The sequence below is a fragment of the Zalophus californianus genome, chromosome 10 (assembly GCF_009762305.2).
Source record: "Zalophus californianus isolate mZalCal1 chromosome 10, mZalCal1.pri.v2, whole genome shotgun sequence".
NCBI lineage: Eukaryota > Metazoa > Chordata > Mammalia > Carnivora > Otariidae > Zalophus > Zalophus californianus.
The window spans coordinates 108,943,014-108,966,692 of NC_045604.1; the positions used below are offsets into that span (position 1 = coordinate 108,943,014).

General features: G+C 43.3%; 1 protein-coding gene across 1 annotated transcript in view; it reads left to right on the forward strand.

Annotated features, from left to right (window-relative positions):
• Positions 1 to 4,642: 4,642 nt before the first annotated feature.
• Positions 4,643 to 23,679, forward strand: part of CCZ1 (CCZ1 homolog, vacuolar protein trafficking and biogenesis associated) — a 30,779-nt gene continuing 11,742 nt past the window's right edge. Inside the window, exons 1-10 of the mRNA XM_027612214.2 lie at positions 4,643 to 4,857; positions 5,809 to 5,906; positions 6,006 to 6,099; positions 6,382 to 6,459; positions 6,820 to 6,867; positions 8,001 to 8,084; positions 9,183 to 9,358; positions 17,225 to 17,306; positions 19,112 to 19,173; positions 19,470 to 19,581. Of these exons, the coding sequence (XP_027468015.1) occupies positions 4,744 to 4,857; positions 5,809 to 5,906; positions 6,006 to 6,099; positions 6,382 to 6,459; positions 6,820 to 6,867; positions 8,001 to 8,084; positions 9,183 to 9,358; positions 17,225 to 17,306; positions 19,112 to 19,173; positions 19,470 to 19,581 (948 nt within the window). The 5' untranslated portion in view covers positions 4,643 to 4,743. The remainder of the gene's footprint in view (positions 4,858 to 5,808; positions 5,907 to 6,005; positions 6,100 to 6,381; positions 6,460 to 6,819; positions 6,868 to 8,000; positions 8,085 to 9,182; positions 9,359 to 17,224; positions 17,307 to 19,111; positions 19,174 to 19,469; positions 19,582 to 23,679) is intronic.

Sequence of the window (23,679 nt, forward strand, 5' to 3'; positions counted from 1 at the left end):
ACTCTGTTTCTATAAGGTTTGGTTTTGTTTTCTAAGATTCCATCTATAAGTGCTACCACACAGTATTAGTCTGGCTTATTTCACTTAGCATAATGCCCGGCAGGTTCATCCAGTGTTGTCTTGAATGGCAGGATTTCCTTTTTTCTCACCGTTGAATAATATTCTATCCTGCACATATAAGCCACATTTTGTTTATTCATTCCTCCATCGACAGACACCCAGGTTGTTTCCATACCTTGGCTATTGAGAATAATGCTCCAGTGAAGATGGAGGGCAGAAATCTCTTCTAGATAATGCTTTCGTTTCCCTTGGATACATTGCCAGAAGTGGGATTGCTGGATCATACGGTAGTTCTATTTTTAATTTTTCTGAGTACCCTCCATACTATTTTCCATAGTGGCTGCTCCAATTTACATTCCCATCAGTGCACAACGGTTCCCTCTTCACATTCTGGCCGGTACTTTTCTTTCATCCTTTCCTAAAACAGACCTAACAGGTGTAAGGTGATACCTCATTGTGGTTTTGATTTGCATTTCCCTGATGATTGATGTCGAGTGTCTTTTCATGTACCTATTGACCTTTTTCTTCAGACTAAATGTCTATTAGGGTCCTTTGTCCATTTTTAAATTGGGTTAGTTGGGTGTTGTTTTTTTTTCCTATTGAGTTGTATGAGTTCCTTGATATTTTTTATATTAACCCTTATCAGATGTGTGTTTTGCAAATATTTTCTCACATTCCAGAGGTGGACTTTCCATTTCATTGATGGTTTCCTTTGCTGTGCAGAAGCTTTTTATTTTATTTATTTTTTTAAAGATTTTATTTATTTGAGATAGAGCAAGAGTGACAGAGAGAGCACAAGCAAGGGGAGTACAGGCAGAGGGAGAAGCAGGCTCCCACGGGGCTCAACCCCAGGACTCTGGGATCACGACCTGAGCCGAAGGCAGACGCTTAACTGACTGAGCCACTCAGGCGACCCTGTGCAGAAGCTTTTTAGTTTGATTTACTTTCAATTGCTTATTTTTGCTTTTGTTGCCTTTGCTTTTTGGTATCATATCTAAAAAATCATTGCGGAGACCAATGTCAGGGAGCTTACCCAGGTTTTCTTCTAGGAGTTTTACTTTTCAGTAAACTTCAGTAAAGACTTTTCAGTCTTTACATTCAAGTAAAGTTTTAATTTTGCATTCAAGTCTTTAATCCATATTGATTTTTGCGTATGGTGTAAAATAGAGATCTAGTTTAATTCTTTTGCATGGGGCTATTCTGCTTCCCCAATACCTCTTGCTGAACACAGAGCCCAACATGAAGATTGATTTCACGACCCTGAGATCGTGACCTGAGCAGAAATCAAGAGTCACTCAACCAACTGAGCCACCCAGGCACCCCTCATTTCCATTTTTATTTCTCCTTTGACCCATAGGTTCCTCAGGAGAATGTTGTTTAATCTCCACATATTTGTGAACTTCCCAGTTTTCTTCTGGTCGCTGATATGTAGTTTCATGTCATTTGTGGTCAGAAAAGATGCTTGATGGGATTTCAATCTTATTAAATTTTGTTAAGACTAGTTTCGTGTTCTAACATGATCTGTCATGGAAAATGTTTTGTGTGTGCTTGAGAAGAATGGGAATTCTGCTGTTACTGGATGGCATGTTCTGCAAATGTTTGTTGGGGCCATTTGGTCTAACTTGTGGTTTAAGTCAGATATTTCCTTCTTGATATTCTGGTAGGAGGAGAGCTCTCTCTGCGCTGAGCCCAGGTGAATGGCCACTGGAGGGCGCTCCTATCCTATTTAAAACCTGCTTTTTGCTGCAGCGCTGTAGGGCTCACAGGTGCCTGCTGACTATCAGAGCCAGGTAATTCTGGGGTCCATCCCTTGGTTGGTGACTGAAATGTTGGCACACTACATGTGTGGACAAGCTTCTTCCAGGGAGATACTGGGGACTTGGTTTTATTCAAGTGAACCAGAGGGGAAAATCGGGTATAGTGCCAACCAGCTATTTTGGGCTCCTGGAAGGACTACAGCCAGCCCCTAAATGTGTGCTAGATTAGAAGCCAGACCCTCAGGCAGCAGCTTGTAAAGTATACAAATTCTTTCCAGGGAAAGATTGGCATTTTGCCTGTTCCCTTGGTACTGAGCTTTGAGGGGATCGCCATGGTGAGTGCTCACGTGCCCGTTAAGAACTACTTCTTTGCTGGGGGGCGCCTGGGTGGCTCAGATGGTTGAGCATCTGCCTTCGGCTCAGGTCATGATCTCCAGGTCCTGGGACTGAGCTCCATGTCGGGCTCCCAACTCAGCTGGGAGTCTGCCTCTCCCTCTCCCTCTGCCTCTCCCCCTGCTTGTGCTCTCTGTCTCTCTCTGAAATGAATAAATAAAATCTTTAAAAAAAAAACTACTTCTTTGCTATAGTCTTGTGGGTCTAATAAATGCAAGTCCCATTGACATTCAATGTTAGGTGTTTTGGAGATAGGGCTGTGGGTTGGAGACTTAAAAGATGTATAATCCAAACCCAGAGAGAGGCTAGGAGTTGAGGGTTCCCTCATTGTATGATGCTGTGCTCAGGTGGGGGTTGTGGTGAGGCGGTGTCTCCGCCCTTCCTATCCACTTCGATTAGGGTATTTCCTCACTTGACTGATGTGTAGGAGTCACTCAGCTTGCTTCTGGATTTCTCTCCGAAGGAACTGTGCTGTGCGTAGCTATATACTCAGTGTATTTGTGTGAGGAGGGAAGTTCAGGAGGCTCCTCTATTACCATCCCCAGCTTCACAGGGAAGCAACTACACATCCTCTCTACTCTGAAGTCTCCAAAAACATCTAAGTGTCTGTCATCATCACTCCTCCCACACTGCATCCATGCACACCCTCAAACTATGAGAGAGGGAGATGCATCAACATCTAAGCTTTCTTGCTTCCTTGGCTTTTGAAACTTAAAAAGCACTTGGATTTCTGGGTTTTTGTTTCATTTTGGTTTTGTATCATCTCTCTCCTGGGTGCAGAGGAGGCAAAGTATACAAGGAGGTAGAAGTGTGCCGGGGAGAAAGCTTGACTAATACTATAAGGTGCTCTTGCACCACCTTTGCATAGTACTTTGTACTTTACAAAGTGATTTCATTTGGATCATCTAGTGTAATTCTGCAGTAACGCTGTGAGGCAGGTACTAACCTTATTTTGCCAAGGAGGAAACAGATTAAAGAAGTGATCAAAGGTCATTCAAATGATAAATGGCAAAAGCAGAACTAAAAATTCAGGTGTTCCAACTTCAGCCCTGGGCTCTTCTACTTTTCCGAGAAGTATTTACTCAGAGACAAAGGAGAGACTTCTTTAACCTGGAGTTTTCAAACGATGTCCCAAGGTCCTGGGCAGGTGCTTTAGGGTCCCCAGGGGAGATGGGAATGGTGGGTAGCACCTGGGAAAAGCCAGACGAAGATACTCTTAGACCTTAGTAGATCATAGATGGTAGCTCTGCATCTATTTTATGTATTACAACCCCACAGACTTTTGGGGGATAAAGAACAAGAGAGGAGAGGGGATTCTGCTATCTTAAAATATTTTTAAATTATTGCTTTAATACCAAAACACTGTATCTAGTGGAGAATTTCATGCACCAGAGCAAGTTAGTTGGGAAAGTCAAGAGCAAGTAATGATAACCATTTGTTGAATAATGATGAAGTGCCGGACACTATATGTACAATTCATAGTCTCATTTAATTCTTGAAGCACAATTCCTACTAGGTAAGCATTTACTCTTAGTCATTTTACAAATACGAACCAGAGGCGGGAGAAAGGCTAGGTAATCGGTCCAAGGTTTGACACCTTGTGAGTGATAGGGCTAGGATCCGTCTCACGTCCAACTTCCAATGCATCTCCTCCCTAAACATGAAGGTCTATTCTGCCAGTTTAAATAAGAGGTCCTGTTCCTAAACTTCGTCTGTGACAAATGAGTCAACCTAAGCCAAGGTCGTCTTGAGTTTGGCCAAGCGGGCGGCTGCAAGGGTTTGAACTCCCAATAAGAGAAGCCAGAAGTAACGAGCTGTTCCAGCCATGTCACAATCCACAGAGCTCAAAAGCCAAGTGACTCCCCAAAACTAAGAAAGGGCGATGCCCTGCTCGCCAAGGTCCGGGATTGGGCACTCCGCGGGGAATGCCACACTCTGGTCGGGCTTTGACCACACACGCCTCGCCGAGCCCAGCGCCTTCGCATCTGCGCGCAATCTTCCTCCCCGGAGCCACTGGGATAGGGGTAAGGCACAAACCCCATCGGTTTGGTTTGATCCAGCGGTCACCTGAGGTCTCTCAAACAGGGATCAAGAAAACCCATACACGCCAGGAGGGACCCTGTAGATGATGGAAGGGGGGCAAATCGCCCAGCTGAACGCTCATCACGCAGAGCCTTCCTTTGCGCCTCCACTCTCCCTTCCAAAAAAAAAAAAAGAAAGAAAAAGAAACTATGCCCGTTCTATTTTTCTTTAAATACGCAGCCCTCGCTTCAGCCAGGACAGATATCTGGGAGCAACCAAAAAGTTTCTCTTTCACCTACACTCTCAAATAAGCAGCACCTGCCAGAGAAACAAACGGGAAGGAACCCTTACCGGGCGCTCGCCAGAAGGGGACGCTGGGCTGCGGGTTCTTTTTCCGGGCCGGCGGCGACCACTTCCGGGGCGACCGCGAGCGAGGCGGAAGTGCGGTCTCCTCAGGGCAGCTGTCCCTGGGCCGGCAGAGGGAGGCTCCCGAGGCGGGGGCCGGGCCGGGATGGCGGCAGCGGCGGCCGGGGCTGGGGCCGGGACGGCCCAGGAGAAGCAGTTCCCGCCGGCGCTGCTGAGCTTCTTCATCTACAACCCGCGCTTCGGGCCGCGCGAGGGCGAGGTACGCGGAGCGGGGCCGCGCGCGGTGTCAGCCGGCGGTCGGAGGAGGGCCCGAGGGCGGGGGGCGGCCGCGCCGGCCGGCTACCGGCCTGGGGAGCCGTGGGGGGCGCGCCCGGGAGGGGACACCGCGCAGCACCTGTCACTCCCCTCTTCGGGCGGCATCGACCGAGGCTTTGTGCCAGGTGTGCTTCCGGGCCAGGGAATAAGCGGGGGCCAGACAACGCCGGCAGGGTCTCTCTCGGGTCCTGGATCAAAGCCTGGGTGTTGAATGAAGGCTCAGCAGGCTCATTATCACTCCGCACGGGTTGAGTCTTTTTGCGCCAATCCCGGGTGACTAAGGTTGACCTTATGTTTTTGTTCCTGGAAGTCCCCGACTAGAGGCGTGGATCGAGAGTGGTGGGCTGTAACCCTAAAATAACGCAGGCTTGGAGGACCCTAGGAAAGTTTTTTTCCGAGCTGATAGATAAATTCCAGGGATGGGTTTTTGTTTCATAGGTGAGGACGGTGATTTCCTAAAAGGATGTCCGGTTCTGTTGGCAGCAGATCACGGTCCTTTTAAAAGCTGTCAGTCCAAATGCGCGTGAACCTGCTGAGTTTTACTCGCGGGGAGGCGTACGTGTCCGCACGTGCGCACACGCTGATTTCTTACAAATGTTGGTCTTTTGCAAATTAGCATGAGGGAAGAAACCCTAAGATCGAGTTTTCAGAATAATTGTCTAGTGAGCCTCCAGATGACGTGTGACTTACGGAATATCACAATTGCCTTCCAGGCTGGTGAGCGTTGTTTACAGACTGAGGGGAAGCTAATTCTTGATTTTCTGAAAAGGGGTTTTGTTTTGTTTTGTTTTGCCGCTAGCATGGGTGACGTGGGAGGTTGATGTTAACATTTTCAACAGCCGAGATGAAAAAAAAAATGCTTATATTAATGTGATTCTGTTTCTTCATACTTTAGGAGGAAAATAAAATTTTGTTTTACCATCCAAATGAAGTAGAAAAGAATGAGAAAATTAGAAATGTTGGATTATGTGAAGCTATTGTACAGTTTACAAGGTAACGCTTTTCAATGCGCTTTTGCAGAGCTCAGTGAATTCTTACAACTCGTACAACTTGGAGAAACGTCCCCAACATATTCTTTTTTAACCTTTTTAGGACCTTTAGTCCATCAAAACCTGCAAAGTCTTTACATACACAGAAGAACAGACAGTTCTTCAATGAACCAGAAGAGAATTTCTGGATGGTCATGGTATTTACATACACAGTACATCTTTCTGAATTTGTGTAGTGAAGTTATGGGTGATCTTTACTGCTAGGACTTTAGGAAAGTCCTCTAGCTTTTGCAAAGTAAAATCACAATAAAGTTGGTTGCAATTTTAAAATCGAACTCCTATTCAGTGTATTTGTTCTTGGGGCTGTTTCAAGAAGTGTTTTTGGTGTTGTGACATGTTCATATTTTTTCATTTGAGGGAAAATTAAAAACTTATATAATTGGGTCATTGTGTAATTTCACTCTATCAAAATTGTGTAGGTTGTTCGGAATCCTATAATTGAAAAGCAAAGTAAAGATGGAAAACCAATTGTTGAATACCAAGAGGAGGAGTTGTTGGTAATGTGTCATTTTTCATTTCATATTCCTAGAAAATGTTGACTGACTTGGTCAAATTTAAGCTATGTCGCTTTTGCAGAAGATTCTCAGGATATGCGTAGTGAAATTTTATGTCTGTTAGCACAATTGTATAAAAATGCATATCTTGTCTCTGTAATGGCTTCTAATCATCTGTTAAAAGTCCTCATAAAATTGGGCTTACTGGTTCATAACTGAATTTAAATACATCTGATTGTCAGCCCACAAAAGTTGCGGGTCCAAGCTTACAAGCGTTATATTGTGTTGCCAAGAGTATTGTATATTTGCTATGCCATGGACTTTTCCCCCCTTGAATTGAAATCTGTGTTTTTGTGTTTGCAGGACAAGGTTTATAGTTCAGTGCTACAACAGTGCTACAGCATGTACAAGGTAAGCATGACTTTCTTTCTGAATTTAGTCTAACCAGTTACCCTTGTTTACAGGAATTGTTTAAAAATCTTAATTCTTTCGGGCGCCTGGGTGGCTCAGTTGGTTAAGCGACTTGCCTTCGGCTCGGGTCATGATCCCGGGGTCCTGGGATCGAGTCCCACATCGGGCTCCCGGCTCGGCGGGGACCCTGCTTCTCCCTCTGGCCCTCTCCCCTCTCATGCTGTTTCTCTCTCTCTCTCTCAAATAAATAAATAAATAAAAAATCTTTAAAAAAAAAAAATCTTCTTTCGATGACTGCATGGTGAGTACGTATCTGTTTTAGGGGAAAAATAATGGAGCCTTTGAAACAGCACTGAGGTTTATGTATACACTTAATTCACTGAGTACTGAGTTTTTCTCTCTTCCCAGCCTTGTACTAGGAATGTATCCCTGTTGGTAAAAAAGAGAGTCCATGTGCTTGAAGAAAGAAAAGGCATACACTGCAGATATTTGTATGATTTAAGGAGTCTGGCGATATTACTTATGTGAAGTGAAACTTAGGTATGAGTTGAGATTTAAAAAAAAAAATGCAGGGCACCTGAGTAGCTCCGTCGGTTAAGCGTCCGACTCTTGATCTCAGCTCAGGTCTTGATCTCAGGGTCATGAGTTCAAGCCCAGTGTTGGTGTCTATGCTGAGCGAGAAGCCTACTTAAAAACATATGCCCCGGGGAGCCTGGGTGGCTCAGTTGTTAAGCGTCTGCCTTTGGCTCAGGTCATGGTCCCAGGGTCCTGGGCTCGAGCCCCGCATCAGGCTGCCTGCTCCCCGGGAAGCCTGCTTCTCCCTCTCCCACTCCCCCTGCTTGTGTTCCCTCTCTCGCTGTGTCTCTCTCTGTCAAATAAATAAATAAAATCTTAAAAAAAAAAATGCCTCAAGGGATTAGGTGGTTACGTAGAAATCTCAATTAACAAAGTGTTGAATTTTTGTGATTTATTTTATAATTCAGGCTTTCTCATGTAAATATTTTGTATATTTAAAAATAAGAGGGAATTAAATAAGGTGAATTAGTTAATCTAAAAGGAAAAAAAGAGTCTTATACTGGCAAATTGAAGGGTGTAAGAAATTGACTTTTTTAAAAAATCTTTTACATTATTAGCTTTTTAATGGGACATTTCTGAGAGCCATGGAAGATGGAGGTGTCAAGCTCCTAAAAGAAAGATTAGAGAAATTCTTCCATCGGGTAAGTATTTTGAATTTTGTTTATAATTTTAGTAGTCTTCAAAGAGACTTTTAGAAATATACATACAAGTTTGTTTCTTATTTACAAAAAGCTTAGGATTTGAAAGTGACAAAGAAACTAAGATACATTGTGGCAAAACCGGAACAGGGAGAAAACTTCCTTTCCTTCTGAATCTTTTTGTAACCTTTTGTGCAGCATCAGAGCATCCTGCCATTTGTGTGCACCCCCTACATGGTTTTGGAGACACCTTTTGGCTTCATTCTCATGCTACTTGTGTCTGTGTGGGCTTACTCAAAAGCGAACTTACTGCATGGTGATTGGTTAATTAGCCGAATTTAAACTCTTTCCTTGAGTCCTACATTTTTATGGATTGATTATTGTTCACTAAACAGAGTATTGTTTAATCTGTATTGACGCAAGGTAAAATTTTTTGCCATGATAGACTTTATTACTTCGTGATTTTTTCCCAAACGATAAATGAATGTGCTAATATAGTTGTCACTCTGTTATACTGTAAGTTAAATTTTATATAGCTTAGCTCTGGTAGAATTCAGGTTAGCTTTTGGAGAAATAACTCTCTATTTTTTTCCCGAAACTACCTTTGATCTGTTTTTGAATTATTTCATTTTTATGAATTACTTTTGTTTCCTGTTTGTTCCTGCACTTTAATGACCGTAATTATTTACTCTCATGGTGTCTCCTAATTCCTGTTCTTCTTGCCTTCATTACTCTCCTGTCTATCAGCAACTGACTGCCTGTCCTTTCAGTGTTATTTTAGTAGAAGATGGTACTGTCTGTCCATGATATCACTGTATAGATCCCTAATGAGATTAATATAATTTGAGGAGCACTCATATAAGGAATTAAATAACTCAAAGAGATAAGACAATTTTGAATAGTGATTAATGACTTATGTTTGAACTTTATATTTTGAAATTGGAACCAATTTCACATCCAGTTAGATGTGGCTCATCTGCTTACTGGTCCTATCAGTATGGTAGTATGTAATCGTGCCATAAATTGACTAATTATTCTCAGCTGTCAGTGTTATAATTCGGTGTACTCACAGTAAGTTTAATGCCTTGTTTTTTCCCACAGTACTTGCAAACGTTGCATTTGCAATCGTGTGATCTCCTTGACATTTTTGGTGGAATCAGCTTCTTCCCACTGGATAAAATGACTTATTTGAAAATCCAGTCCTTTATTAATAGAATGGAGGAAAGCCTGAGTATAGTCAAATACACTGCCTTTCTCTATAACGATCAACTAATCTGGTATGTACACCCTAAGGCTTGTCATATAAAAGAAGAAAATCATTTAGGATAATTAAAACAGCAACGACTGGATTGGGAGCAGGTTATCAAACTGGAATGAAGAGCAAGGGGGCAAGGTAGGAAGCATCTTTATAGGTAACTGTCAAAATAAAGCAGTGATTATTTAAACTAAAAGTAGGGTAATTTGGGTTAAAATGATCCAGCAGGGGAGTTTAAAACTGGATCCATGAAAGGTGGAGAAAATGTTCTTGTCGAGTTAAGTTTAGGAATCCTATTTTTATTTTGGTGTTCTTCCGAAAACCTCTTTAAAGAAACAGTATAGTATGTGGACAGCATACTTTTCATACTTTGTTTTAAAGCTAGGTTTTTAAAAATAACCGAGAAGTTACACGTACTATAAAACCAGGAACTTACCCACTGGCAACCAAAGGTGCATCCTGTAGTAAAAACAAAAACATAATTTCTTTGAAAGTGTTGATACTCAAGAAGAAAAGATAAACTGTAGCTAAATGCTTTCAGCTACCTAAGAGAGCTCCAGAAAAGGAAAAGCCTTATGGATAGGCAGGTGACCGTGACCGTATAGAGGCTGTGGCTCTCAGAGAGACCTGGAGCCAGCTGATGATCTGTCTGAGATGGGCCACTGGGGTTCAGGAGCTGTTCCGGGGGCTTACCGTGTTCAGTTTTCATGTTTACATGGACTGTATCCCACTTTCTGCAGTTAAGGATGTGGCCGTATTTGAGCCTGAAAACTTGAGTTCAGCTAACAGAAAGGGCAGTCGTGGTTTCTGGAAATCCACCCTCTCCCTGCTGAGATCTTGTAGCATCATTTTAGGAAGAGAAAGAGGCTAATCCAAAGAAATTTGAATCTGTTTGTGGAACACATTGATGAGTTTTCATGTAGAATTCATTTTCTCTTGTGAAAACATGAAGTCCAGATGAAAAGGCGTCTCCTTTTTTGTTTAACAAATTGTTTAGCAGGACACTTAATGCTCTATTAGCTGGCCCTGTTCTAGTTGCTTTTTATGGTAGTCATGCTGTGGTAGTAAAATGAAATTCTTAGCGCTGCAGTGAGAGGTTGAAGGGGAGTTACCCAGGGTTGGAGGGTGTCTGACGAGGTCTGACGAGGAAGTGGCCCTCCAGGGGCCGAAATTCCAGGGAGGTGCTGGAAAGGCTGCATCCAGCAAGGAGATGGAGGGATGGAGTAGAATCCCATAGCAGTCCATGGTCTCAGGTGCCCCTGTCAGAGGAAGGTGGCTCAGATTCCGATTGTCTGACACAGCATAACCCCTGACATAGGCGTGAACTCTGGGGGTGAGAAAGGGTACGGGCCTAGAGCAAGAGGGTCCCCCTCAAAGTCAGCAGCTCCTGCTGAGAGGCCGTGGAGCCAGCATGACCGGTGGCCTGGGGGTCTGGAAGCAGAGCTCCCAGGGCTGCTTGTTGCCCAACTCCTGGGGATCCTCTTGGCATCTTTGTCTCTGTGAAGGACATCGCCTGGAGTTAAGCAGTGTCCAGCTCTGGTGGCTTCATAGGACTGCTCTGGGGTCCCACCCCAATATGCCGATGGGGCAAGGGTGGCCCCAGGCAGTCATCGTAAGAAGGAGCTTCAAGAAAAACAACACGTTGTGGGAGGCAACTGTTAGTTACAAAGCTGGTGTGTTTAAATACCAGTGAAGTATTTTATAGTTCATGAACAGAATATATATATTTGTTCTTACTGCTTACTGTTGTATTTGTGTGTGTGTGTGTGCATGCGTGTATTTAGTTTTGAATGCTTTGTTTTGTCAAGTGGAGCCCAATTTTTTTTTTAATCATTCTTATTTTTTTCATCTTGATAAGTGTACTCTTTAATCCTATCTCCTCTTCCCCCACCTTCCCACCCTGCTCCCCTCTGGTAACTATCTGTTTGTTCTCTGTCGTTGAGAGTCTGTTTCTTGGTTTGTCTCTCTTTTTTTTTTTTTCCTTTGCTCATTTGTTGCTTAAATTCCACATATGAGTGAAGTCATATGGTATTTGTCTTTCTCTGACTTATTTCACTTAGCATTATAGTCTCTAGCTCTATCCATATTGTTGCAAATGATAAGATTTCATTCTTTTTTATGGCTAATATTCCATTGTATTTAATGTGCCACATCTTCTTTATCCATTTACCGATTTATGGACACTTGGGCTGCTTCCATAATTTGACTATTGTAAATAATGCTGCTATAAACATGGGGAAGGGTGCATGTATCCCTTTGAATTAGTGTTTTTGTATATTTTAGGTAAATACCCAAGAGTGCAGTTGCTGGCTCGTAGGGTAGTTCTATACTCAGTTTTTTGAGGAAGCGCCATACTGTTTTCCACAGTGGCTGCGTCACCACCAGCTTGCATTCCCACCAACAGTGCAAGAGGGTTCCCCTTTCTCCACATCCTTACCAACACCTGTTGTTTCTTGTGTTGTTGATTTTAGCCATTCTGAGAGGTGCCTCACTGTAAGTTTGATTTGTATTTCCCTGATGGGTGATGTTGAGCATCTTTTCATGTGTCTGTTGGCCATCTGGATGTCTTCCTTGGAGAAATGTCTGTTCGTGTTTTCTGCCCATTTTTTAATGGGATTATTTGGTTTTGGGGTATTGAGTTGTATCAGTTCTTTGTATGTTTTAGATATTAATCCTTTATCGGGTTTGTGCATATCTTCTCCCGTTCCATAGGTCGCCTGTCAGTTGTGTGACTGTTTCGTTCACTCTGCAGAAGCTTATTTTGATGTAGTCCCAGTAGTTATTTTTTATTTTATTTCCCTTGCCTCGGGAGACATACCTTGAAAAATGTTGCTACAGCTGATGTCAGAGACACTACTGCCTGTGCTCTCTTCAAGGATTTTTTGTGGTTTCAGGTTTCGCATTTAGGTCTTTAATCCATTTGGAGTTTTTTTTTTTGTACAGTGTAAGAAAGTGGTCCAGTTGCATTCTTTTGCATGCTGCCATCCAGTTTTCCCAACACCATTAGTTGGAGAGATTGTCTTTTCCGTGTTCGATCCTCATTTCTCCTTTGTTGAAGGTTAATTGACCCTATAATTGTAGGTTTATTTCTGGGTTTTCTGTTCTGTTCCACTCCTCTATGTATCTATTTTATGCCAGTACCGTATTGTTTTAATCATTACTGCATTATAATATATCTTGAAATCTGGAGTTGTGATGCCTCCGGTTTTGTGTTTTCAAGACCGCTTTGGCTATTTGAGGTCTTCTGTGGTTCCATACAGATTCTGGGATTGTTTGTTCAAGTTCTGTGAAAAATACTGTTGGTGTATTAATAAGGGGTTTTGTTAAATGTGTAGATTTTTTTGGGTCGTATAGACATTTTAACAATATTTGTTCTTCCAGTCCATGAGCATGGAATGTCTATTTGTGTTGTCTTGAATTTCTTTCATCAGTGGTTTATAGTTTTCAGAGTACAGGTGTTTTACCTCCGTGGTTACGTTTATTCCTAGATATTTTATTGTTTTCAGTGCAGTTGTAAATAAGATTCTTTTCTTAATTTCACTTTCTGCTGCTTCATTATTAGTGTATGGGAATGGAACAGATTCCTGTACATTGATTTTTGTGAATTTACTGAATTCCTTTATCAGTTCTAATAGTTTTTTGGTGGCCTTTAGGGTTTTCCATATATACAGTGTCATGTCATCTGGAAATCATGAGAGTTTTACTTGTTCCTTACCAGTGTGGATGCTTTTTTCTTTCTTTTTTGTCTGACTGCTCTCGCTAGGACTTCCAGTACTATGTTGAATAACAGTGGTGAGAGTGGACATGCTTTGTCTTGTTCCTGACCGCAGGGAAAAGCTCTCAGTTTTTCCCCATTGGGTATGATGTTGGCTGTGGGTTTTTCATATATGACCTTTATTATGTCGAGATATGTTCCCTCTAGGCCTACTTTGCAGAGGGTTTTTATCATGATGGATGTTGTACTTCGTTGAATGCTTTTTCTGCACCTATTGAAATGATCATATGGTTTTTATCCTTTCTTATTGTTCTGATGTATCACATTGATTGTTTTGCAAATATTGAACCACCCTTGCATTTCAAGAATAAATCCCACTTGATCATGGTGAATGATTTTTTTAATGTATTGTTGGATTGGTTTGCTACTTATTATATTGTTTTGAAATTATCTGATTGAAGGTAGAGACATCTGTCTGTCCCAGGACATGGCCAGAACCTGGTACATTGTAGATGCTTGGTAAATGGTTGTGAGCTCAAAGCAAATGGTTAGTAGAAATATCTTCTAGTTCTGTTTGGACTTGGTTGCATTTAATGGATGGATTTGGTATTGCAGTGGCCATGATAGGATTAGACATTACTGCTGTTTGGTAGGAGGATGTCAGTCAACTTTCTTGTCCAGAGTTCTTGCCCTTTTTTTTGAGAGAATTTTCTTTTTAGTGAATTGATTTTCTTTCCAGAGGTTAATGCTTTTATGAATAAATGGTTTAGCTATTTCTAAGTTAATCAAAGTTGACCATACCCTTGGATCTTGACTAGATTATTTTATACTTAATACATGACAATAACATCTGTATTGTAGACACAACTGAACCTGATATGAAGGTTTCTACATTGCATTCAAATGGATCAGTCGAGATTTAAGCTGAAGAAAAGTTTTTGGGTTTTTTGTTTGTTTTTTTTTTTTTTTAAGAAAACACTTTAGGGGCACTGATTGGTTAAGCATCTGCCTTTGGCTCAGGTCATGATCCTGGCGTGCTGGGATCGAGCCCCACATTGGGCTCCCTGCTCCACAGGGAGCCTGCTTCTTTCTCCCTCTCCCTCTAGCCTGCTACTCCTTCTGCTTGTGCTCTCTCTGTCAAAAAATAAAAATTAAAAAAATTAAAAACTTTATAAGTATAAAGAAGAAAATTCATATTAAACCATATTTGAGAGACTTTGAGAGAACACCTACACTTCTGAGCATGAGTAGGCTGTCGCCTGTTTGATGTGAACCACTGATGCAGTCCTGAATCATTTGGACCTGTTAGTGCAGGAATTTTTTGCTTTGTGTATTTATTTATCTATTTGTTTATTTGCACTAAGGAAGGAACTTTTTAAGTTTTTTAACTTTTTTTTAATAAGAACTTCCCCCCAATAGTAACATCTTCCATAATTATAATGCATTATTGCCTCGTTTATTTTTTTGTAGGGGAGCAGAAGTAGGGATGGGGGTGGCAGACACTGGAGAGAGGGCTGCTGTGGTCTAAGGCCTCGCTGAAGGCCAAGTGGGAATCGCCTACTTGGGGTTTTGTGCTCTGGACACGTGGCTGCAACTTAGTATTTTTCTTTTTAAGTTTTCTATCCAGAGGACCAATGCCACGGTATTTAATGCCTAGCATTAAATCTGAAGCGAAATAATAAAACAAAGCCCTAGTCACAGTACACATGGTGAGCAGTTAAGTAGTGTTGTCTGCCGTCTCCTCTTCCAGGGTTTTTTCAACTTTGTGTCTTATGGTCTAGAATAGCGGCGTTCAATAAGAAAATAGTGCAGGGGCGCCTGGGTGGTTCAGTCAGTTAAGCATCTGACTCTTGATTTCGGTCCAGGTCATGAACTCAGGGTTGTGGGATCAAGCCCCACACTGGGCTCCACACACTAGGGGGAGTCTGCTTGGGATTCTCTCTCTCCCTCTGTCCATCTCCCTGTCTGCTGGCTTGCTTTCTCTCAAGTCTTTTTTTTTTTTTTTTAATATTTTATTTATTTACCTGAGAAAGAGAGCGCGCTTGAGAGAGCACAAGCAGAGGGAGAGGAAAAAGCAGACTCCCTGCTGAGCAGGGAGCCCTATGCAGGGGCTCAATCCCAGGACCCTGAGATCATGAGCCAAAGGCAGATGCTTAACCAACTGAGTCACCCAGGTACCCCTAAATAAAATCTAAAAAAACGGGGGGGCGCCTGGGTGGCTCAGTCGTTAAGCGTCTGCTTTCGGCTCAGGTCATGATCCCCGGCTCCTGGGATCGAGCCCCCCATCGGGCTCCCTGCTCAGCGGGAAGCCAGCTCCTCCCTCTACTAATTCCCCCTGCTGTGTTCCCTCTCTCGCTGTGTCTCTCTCTGTGTCAAATAAATAAATAAAATCGTTAAAAAAATTTAAAAAAATTAAAAAAATATATAGTGCAAGCCACATACATAATTTTAAGATTCCTAGTAGCTACGTTCAAATGAAAAGAAACTGGTAAGATTAACATTTTAGCCCCATATATCTAAAATTATTTATTTCAACCTGTAAAAGCTTAAATTATTAATGAGCTATTATAAATTTATTTCAACACGTAAACAACGTAAATTATTAATGACCTATTCTTTTTGTGCTAAATCTTAGCAGTCCAGTGTGTGTTTTACACTCATTGCAACAAACCACATCTCAAGTGTTCAGTAGCCATATGTGCCCAGTAGCTGCTCTTTTTTTTTTTTTAAGATTTTGTTTATTTATTTGAGAGAGGGAAAGCGAGCAAGTGAGCAAGAGAGAGAGAGAGAGCGCCAGCGGAGGGAGAGGGAGAAGCAGGCTCCCCGCTGAGCAGGGAGCCTGACGCAGGGCTTGATCCCAGGACCCCAGGATCATGACCTGAGCCAAAGGCAGATGCTTAACGGACTGAGCCCCCCAGGCGCCCCCCACTAGCTGCTCTTATTGGGAAGTGCAGCTGCAGAAGAAATTGCCCAGCCCGTAGTCATTTATGTAGTGTCTTCTACCTGTCATCGACAACCCCTCCCTACTGGTACTTCTTTCTTATGTCTTAAAAGGAAAATAACATCCGGAACCTGTTTTGTTTTCCTCCTTCTGTCTTCTTACCTCAGTTATTTCTGTAAAAGAAGAAAAACGGGTGACTTTTCATGTGTTTGATTTGGAGATTCCATCTGCCCAGTTGGCTGCATAATACTTTGAGAGTTAGAGTTGGCATAGGACAAACAAAACAAACCTGCTTAAGGGGCTAGGGCTCCCTCCCTGATAGTTTTAGTTGTGGACAAGACCTTATGAAGATGGCCCTGGAAAGGAGAGAGGCGGCAGAGGAAGAGGAAGAGATGAGACAGCTTTGAAAGAGTCTCAGGAAGGGAGCAGCATGTATTTGCCAAGGAAAGCCAAATTTCTCTAACAGATGGTTTCACTGGGAAAAGAAGAGAGCCTCTGGAATACGGTATAGAGGCTTGATTTATAATAAAGTTGGATTTCATCACAGGATTTTTTTTTTCCGCTTGTCTTGAATAGAAAAAAATCAGACACAGACTCATGGTCTGTTTATATCCCTACCTAGAAAACTGATCTCAAATAGGGTCTGCTGCCTGCCAGTGTCTCAGCACTGTTTCCACATGCTACTTACTCTTGCCTCGTTTCAGATTAGACTTGCCTGAAGGTTTGTTGCTTTCTCTTCCTTCTCTCTGCCTCCACCGAAGTCCTAGAATTAAGATCCACATACGTTTCTGAGACTGAGTAGGAGCAAGTTCCCCATCAACAGCAGGCCAGTGGTTCCCGGGAGGCTGGGTGCAGGCAGGTGGCATTTCTCTACAGCCAGGAAAGCGAAGAGAAGTCTGCCACCTGAAGTGGAGTGCTGTGGTTGTCAGTGCTCCCTGAAGCGGTGGAATTCAAGCAGGGAGTCAAGTCAAATCAAATCAGACCAGTGACTTCTTGTTTAAAATGGCATGTAGGATGCAGGATGACACAGTAGTCGCGCCTTTGCCAGCTCAGGATAAAGTGCTAGTGGCAGACTAGCTTAATTCCTTCCCTTCTGGAACTTCCCAGTCAAGGAAGGGGTTTCTGGGTATAATGTAAACAAGAAAAAAAGAGGAGCTTTATTATGATCAGAGCCACAGGAAGACAGAAGACCAATTCCAGGCTTTTAACACCATGCTTTTCTGATATTTCAGGAGTGGGTTAGAACAAGATGACATGAGAATTTTATACAAATACCTCACCACGTCTCTGTTTCCAAGGCATATCGAACCTGAGGTACGGCCGGGCACTGGTCTTCCTCCCTCCCACCCCCGTCTCTGTCTCTCTCTCTGCACATGTCTGTTGTATGTATACATACACACACACCCTCCCCGGCCTGGGGGGCTGGGGGGGTAGGGGGGACAGGGGAGGAGAATGGAGTAATGCGGTGGTCGGTGGGGCACCTCTGATCTATACATTACATTGCTAGTGTGATATCCCTCAGCACAGAAAATCATGTGTGTCAGCTCTTTGTTATGTCCAAGTACAGTAGCAAAGGTCTGTTTTTAAGAGGAGCAACTCATTGAGTAGCGGTGAAACAGGTTTTAGGTAGGGTTCTGGGAACTTGAAAACACCTGGGATCTTTGACAGAAGAAAGGTGAATCCTGTGGTCTTGTCACCTACAAGCATGAGGTGTCATTCTGTAGATATTCTATTGCCTGCCTGGCTTTTCCACTGTGATACTTACTTTCCCAGTTTTCTGCAGAGATCTGTAAGTAATACTGCAGCCTTCTCCCCAAAGTGTCCTTTTGCAGCTCTCATTAGGTTGAGGATGAAAAATATTCATCGCCCACGAATCATTTTGGCTGAGATGCGTACACACGCTCGCTCGCTCCCTCCCCATTTAAGGCTATAACTTGAAACAACAAGAAGAAAAACCTTTTTGATAAGAAATTGAAAGTCCGGTTTTGAGAAGGACCTGGTCCTGCACGTAGTTCCTTTCTAGGCAGTTTGAGTGCAGTGGCTCATGTTTCTTAGGTACGTACCATGTCCCAGACACTGTCTGAGTGCCCAGCAAACATGCATTATCTCTTGGCATCCTGACAACCATCCTGAGTAGGATACCTTATCCCCACCTTACAGATAGGATACTCAGGCTAGGGGGCTTCAGTGACATACCCGGGATCACCTAGCCAGGAAGTGGCAGGGCCATGACTTGATCTCAGGATCTGCCTGATGCTAAAGCCCCTGTTGACGTACACACCCTCAGGAGGCTTTTCCATGTGTGACAGTGCAGCTGCCCCAGCAGAAAACCCTGCTACTTTATTACCTGCCCAAAGACCGGGGCTTACAAAATTGGAAACCACAGTATTCAACACGGCAATGTGAGTGTGGACGCCTGAGGCCTTTTTTTCTCAGTACAGGCTGCCTACCTGAGAGTCAGATACCCATTTTTACTACTGGATTTAGAATGTTTTTCAACCTTTTTTGTGTGTGTGTGATTATATGCTAAAATTTAACGTAGACTAAAAGAATGTCAGAGTTTTTTAGAAGAATGAGAAGTTTCAGCTAACATGACTATTGGATTTGTTTTTGTTTTTCCTTTTCCTGTGCGAATTGAAATAGTACATCTTCGGCACAGAGTCTCAGGAGTGTGCTACAAATATAAATCATGAGGAGGCATGATGTCCTGGTGGAAGGCTTTGATGTCAGACAGGCATGGGGTTAACGCCTGGCCCTGCCGTATAGGAGCCGTGTGTGCTGGGGAACTTACACTAACTTGAGTTTCCACAACAAGAAAATAGGAAGAGTGTGCTGCTGCTAGGGTCCTACGAGGTGGTCGTTGCCTAGCTTACATTAACCACGTGGGAAATCTCGGTTACTGCTGTAAAAGGAACTAAATCAGTCTGTGGAGTATAGGGTATCAATGCATCCTTTATGTAGCTCTTGTAATCCCCCCTCCTTTTTATTAGTGGGGAGGAATATGAGTGAATGATACAGAAAAATGGCATGGAGCCAACTAGTAGGTATGAATGCGGTTTTCAAAGCTTCAAAAGGAGAAAATCTAGTAAGTCATTTCTCAATGTTGAATTTGTTTACAGTTGGCGGGAAGGGATTCTCCAGTAAGGGCGGAGATGCCAGGAAATCTTCAGCATTACGGAAGGTAGAACTTCTGTTCTTCGATATATAGTATTGGATTTTATTATTTTTTTTTTTTTGGTAAAGGTAAAATCATCAACCCTGAATTACTTTTGTGCTGTTTATTGGCAGTCATCAGCAAAGGAAATGCTGTTGTTTCCAGTGAATTAAAACTTTATCATACTCTGAAATTTGGTGTTTTCCAAGTAATGTCTAGCTTCCAAAAATATATATATATTAAGTGGTAATATATTCTGTCTTATATATTCCTGTTTATCATTTACCTAATTGAATTGAGTCATTTCTGTGCTTACTTTTCAGATTTCTTACTGGACCCTTGAACCTTAATGATCCAGAAGCAAAATGCAGATTCCCCAAAATTTTTGTAAATACAGATGACACTTACGAAGCACTGCATTTAATTGTTTATAAGGTAACAACTGCTTTTCCCTCCAGCAGTACAGATTAATGTGAAAGTAAATCTCCCTTGCAGTACACTTGTACACGAGTGAGTGTGCCTACACACCTCTTAAATATTTCTCAGAACAGATGTTGAAAGTTCTACTTGTTGCAAAACTCAAAATGGCTTCTCCTCTGAAACAGTGGGTTTATTTTCAGCTCCTTTTCAGTGCTTTTCTTATTAGAAAAGTGTAAGTAAGATTAGTGTAAGAATCACTGTCTGACACTGAGGCTGTGACTCAGAAGCTTTGAAGCCCCATGTGCTCACACATCAGAGGCAGAGATGGTGGTGCCTCATCGTTAGATGCCTTCCGGTGCGGGGCTGGCCACACTTCAGTGAAGTCTGCTTTCTCAGATTGGAAAGCACGGGCTTGCTGATTCTATAATGGTAGTCCAGTCATAGCTCAGATATGTTAGGTTGGGTTTTCTACAGGTGGTTTTGGGTTCAAGAAAGAAGGCTAATAAGCATGTGTGTTTATCTTCTTCCCCACCTGAGAATATAATTATGTTTTAATTTGTAAAGACCTAGAAATGGTGGTGTGAGAGCATAGGTTGGAGGTGAACATCAGAATGGAGGGATCCTTCTCTCCCTGGAAGGCAGGAAGGGGGTGTAAGTGGGTGCTGATGAAGTCCGGCCAAAGACGCGAGTAGAGGAGGTGCACTAAGGCAAGAGCCCGCGTGCCCCCACAGAAACCCAGGGAAGCTCCTGGTTTGGAGACAACACCTAAGGAGTCAGGAGTGGGAAGTGAGCTTGGAGGGGAGTAAGTGAAGTGTTGTATATAAACTAGCCAGCCAGCCCTTTTCCCATCCTTAAACACACACGGGCAACCAAGCACGTATCCCTGGGTGAAAGCCAAAGGTCCTTTTTTTTTCCCCCTGGGATCATGACCTGAGCCAAAGGCAGACACTTCCAGGCACCCCTCAAGGGTCCTTTTAAAGAAAAACAGTCTGGGGGACGCCTGGGTGGCTCATTCGTTAAGCGTCTGCCTTCAGCTCGGGTCGTGATCCCAGAGTCCTGGCGTCGAGCCCCACATCGGGCTCCCTACTCAGCGGGAAGCCTGCTTCTCCCTCTCCCACTCCCCCTGCTTGTGTTCCCTCTCTTGCTGTGTCTCTCTCTGTCAAATAAATAAAACCTTAAAAAAAAAAAATCTGGGGAGCCCTATGTGGCTAGTGTGGATGTGAACACCTGAGAACAAGCGGTGATTTGGGTGCCTGTGTAACCGCTGCCCTCGTCCTGCCCCAGAGCAGAGCCTCCCTCCCTGGTCAGCCGCGCACTCCCTCATCCTTTAGCGTGTTTGGAAAAACAAAGCTGTAGATCTTGAAAGAAACAAAAATGACTTTGGAAACAGAACGTGTAAAAATTAACATCTGCAGAGATTAGAGAAGTGTATCTATAAAACTGAAACAGGACCTGAAAGAGTCAGGGCTAGAGTAAACTTAGGTTATTTGAAAACATAATTCTTAAAATTATTTATTGGGGCAAGATACACATAGCATAAAATTTGCCATTTTAACCCATTTTTAAGTACATTCACAGTATTGGACAGACATCACCACTGTCTGTTTCCAGAACTTGTCTTCACCCCAAATTCTGTACCCATTAAACAATAAGCCTTCAGCCCCTGTCCCCTGAAAATATAATTTTTGACAGGAGAACTTCATTAGAAGCATTAAAGATAAGTTGCCCTGCCTCAAATATAAGATAAAATGATCAGAGGTGAAAATATGGAGAAAATCATTGAACACTACATCAAAAACTAGATGTACTATATGTTGGCTAATTGAATTTAAATTAAAATAATTTTTTAAAAAGAAAAAAATTTTTTAAATAAAATAGGGAGAGAAGATGGGAGAGAGGGATTTCCACATCTGATTCATAAAAAGTTGAAGAAGAAATTAGTCAAGTGTATCATGAGGACATGTCTAGCTGAAGAAGAACACATTTCCCAGATTGGAAAGGCCCACTGAATATCCCACACAGTGAATCAAAAAGACCCACTCCAATGCACACAGTGGGCAGTTTCAGAAATATAAAGAGAAGATCCCAGAAGCTTCCAGAAGGAAAATCAAGTCACCCATAAATAAAACTGGCATTAGCAGCCGTTTCCTTACCGGCAACAGATGTCAGGTAACAAGGGAAGGAAGACCTTCAAAGTTCCGAGAGAGTTTTTTAGTGTAGAATTCTTTGCCGAGCTAAACGATCTCCTCACAGGTGAGATCAAAGAAAGGTGTATTAATAGTGAAAGGTCTCGGGGTGCCTGGGTGGCTCAGTTGGTTAAGCGACTGCCTTCGGCTCAGGTCATGATCCCAGGGTCCTGGGATCGAGCCCCACATCGGGCTCCCTGCTCAGTGGGGAGTCTGCTTCTCCCTCTGCCTCTCCCCCTGCTTGTGTTCCCTCTCTCGCTGTCTCTCTCTCTGTCAATTAAATAAATAAAATCTTTAAAAAAAAAAAATAGTGAAAGGTCTCAGGTTACCCCATGCAGCCATTCTTCGGGTTTGCATGGCGTTGTATATCAGAATCAGTGAAGAAACCAAGAATGAGAATACCTCCGAACCCACAACAGTGGCCGTGCCGCAGCAGGACAGTAAGGAGGCGGCTTGAGGTGATAGAGCTCTGAGTCTGTGACGAAGGTAGCACCTCTCAGGGACTTCCGCGGTGGAACAGAGGAAGGGGGGCTCTGTTCTGGGCGCAGGGGCTCCAGAACAAAAGATGTCGCCTTCATAAAATAGTATGGCTGCGAGATTTGATTGAATGTTGGGGGTGCCGAGGAATGGCACAGGAGGAGAGATTTCCAGGGAAGGTGTACAAACAGACATGTCTGAAAATGAACCGTAACTGGGGTAGGGCAAAGCCCACTTTTCTAGCAAGTTAAAATCATTCTCGTCTGAATGACAGGGGGTAATGACTTTGAACCCTAGTGGAAGAAATATCCTGGTACCCTCTATTGTTTATTGGATTTCCTTTTTTGAGTCAATCAATAGGTAGAATTTTTTTGTTTTTAAGATTTATTTGAGAGCGAGAATGAGAGAGAGAGTACACGAGAGGGGGGAGGGTCAGAGGGAGAAGCAGACTCCCCGCTGAGCAGGGAGCCCGATGCGGGACTCGATCCCGGGACTCCAGGATCATGACCCGAGCCGAAGGCAGTCGCTTAACCAACTGAGCCACCCAGGCGCCCCAATAGGTAGAATTTTAAATGGGATGATGGTATCAGTTACTTTAAAATGTTCTTTTCAAAACCACTTTATTGAGATATAATTCACATACGGTATAATTAGCCCATTTAATGTATTCAGTGGTTTCTCGCTGCAAAGTGCAGGAGTCCCCAAGATCACCCTCGCTCCTAACAGTGCTAGCTTAGGGGCCCCCAAGACCACCATCAGGCCCGGGAATTCACTAGAGGTGCTCACAGGACTCAGAGAAGCCGGCACGCTCCCAGTTACAGTTTATTACAGCAAAGGGGTGCAGACGGAAGAGGTGCACGGGGCAGGATCCGGGAGTCACCAGGCCCAAGCCTCCAGGTGTCCCCTCCCAGTGGAGCTGCACAGACAGCACAGGGCCTGTCTTCTAGCGGGGATGTGTGACGTGTGTGGAGACTTGTCATCCAGGGAGGCTCTCTCGAGCCTTGATTTCTGGAGTTTCTACTGGGTGTTGGCCGCGCTCAGCTGACCGCCGGCATCCCTGGCCTTAGGCCCCAGCTCTTCAGAGCTCTGCTGACGCCCCGTGGGCTCGGGGCAGAGGGGGTGTTGACCTGTGGTTTTTCTCTCCTCCTGAAGTCGTGGTCTGGTTTTGGTATCAGGCTTCTACCGGCCGCAGGCTAAGTTGGGAAGTGTTTCCTCATCTCCTGTTTTTTGGAAGAGTTTATGAAGGATTGCTGTTAATTCTTTGAATAATTGGTCACAGTGAAGCCATCTACACCTGGGCTTTTCTTTGTTGGAAACCTTCCCATTATGAAAGAGTCTCCGTCCTTGCTCTAGGTCTTACTATTTCTTCTCTAGTCGGTTTCAGTTGTTTGCATCTTACTGGGAATTTGTTCTGCTTGTTATTCAGTATGTTCGTATGTAATTTTTCATA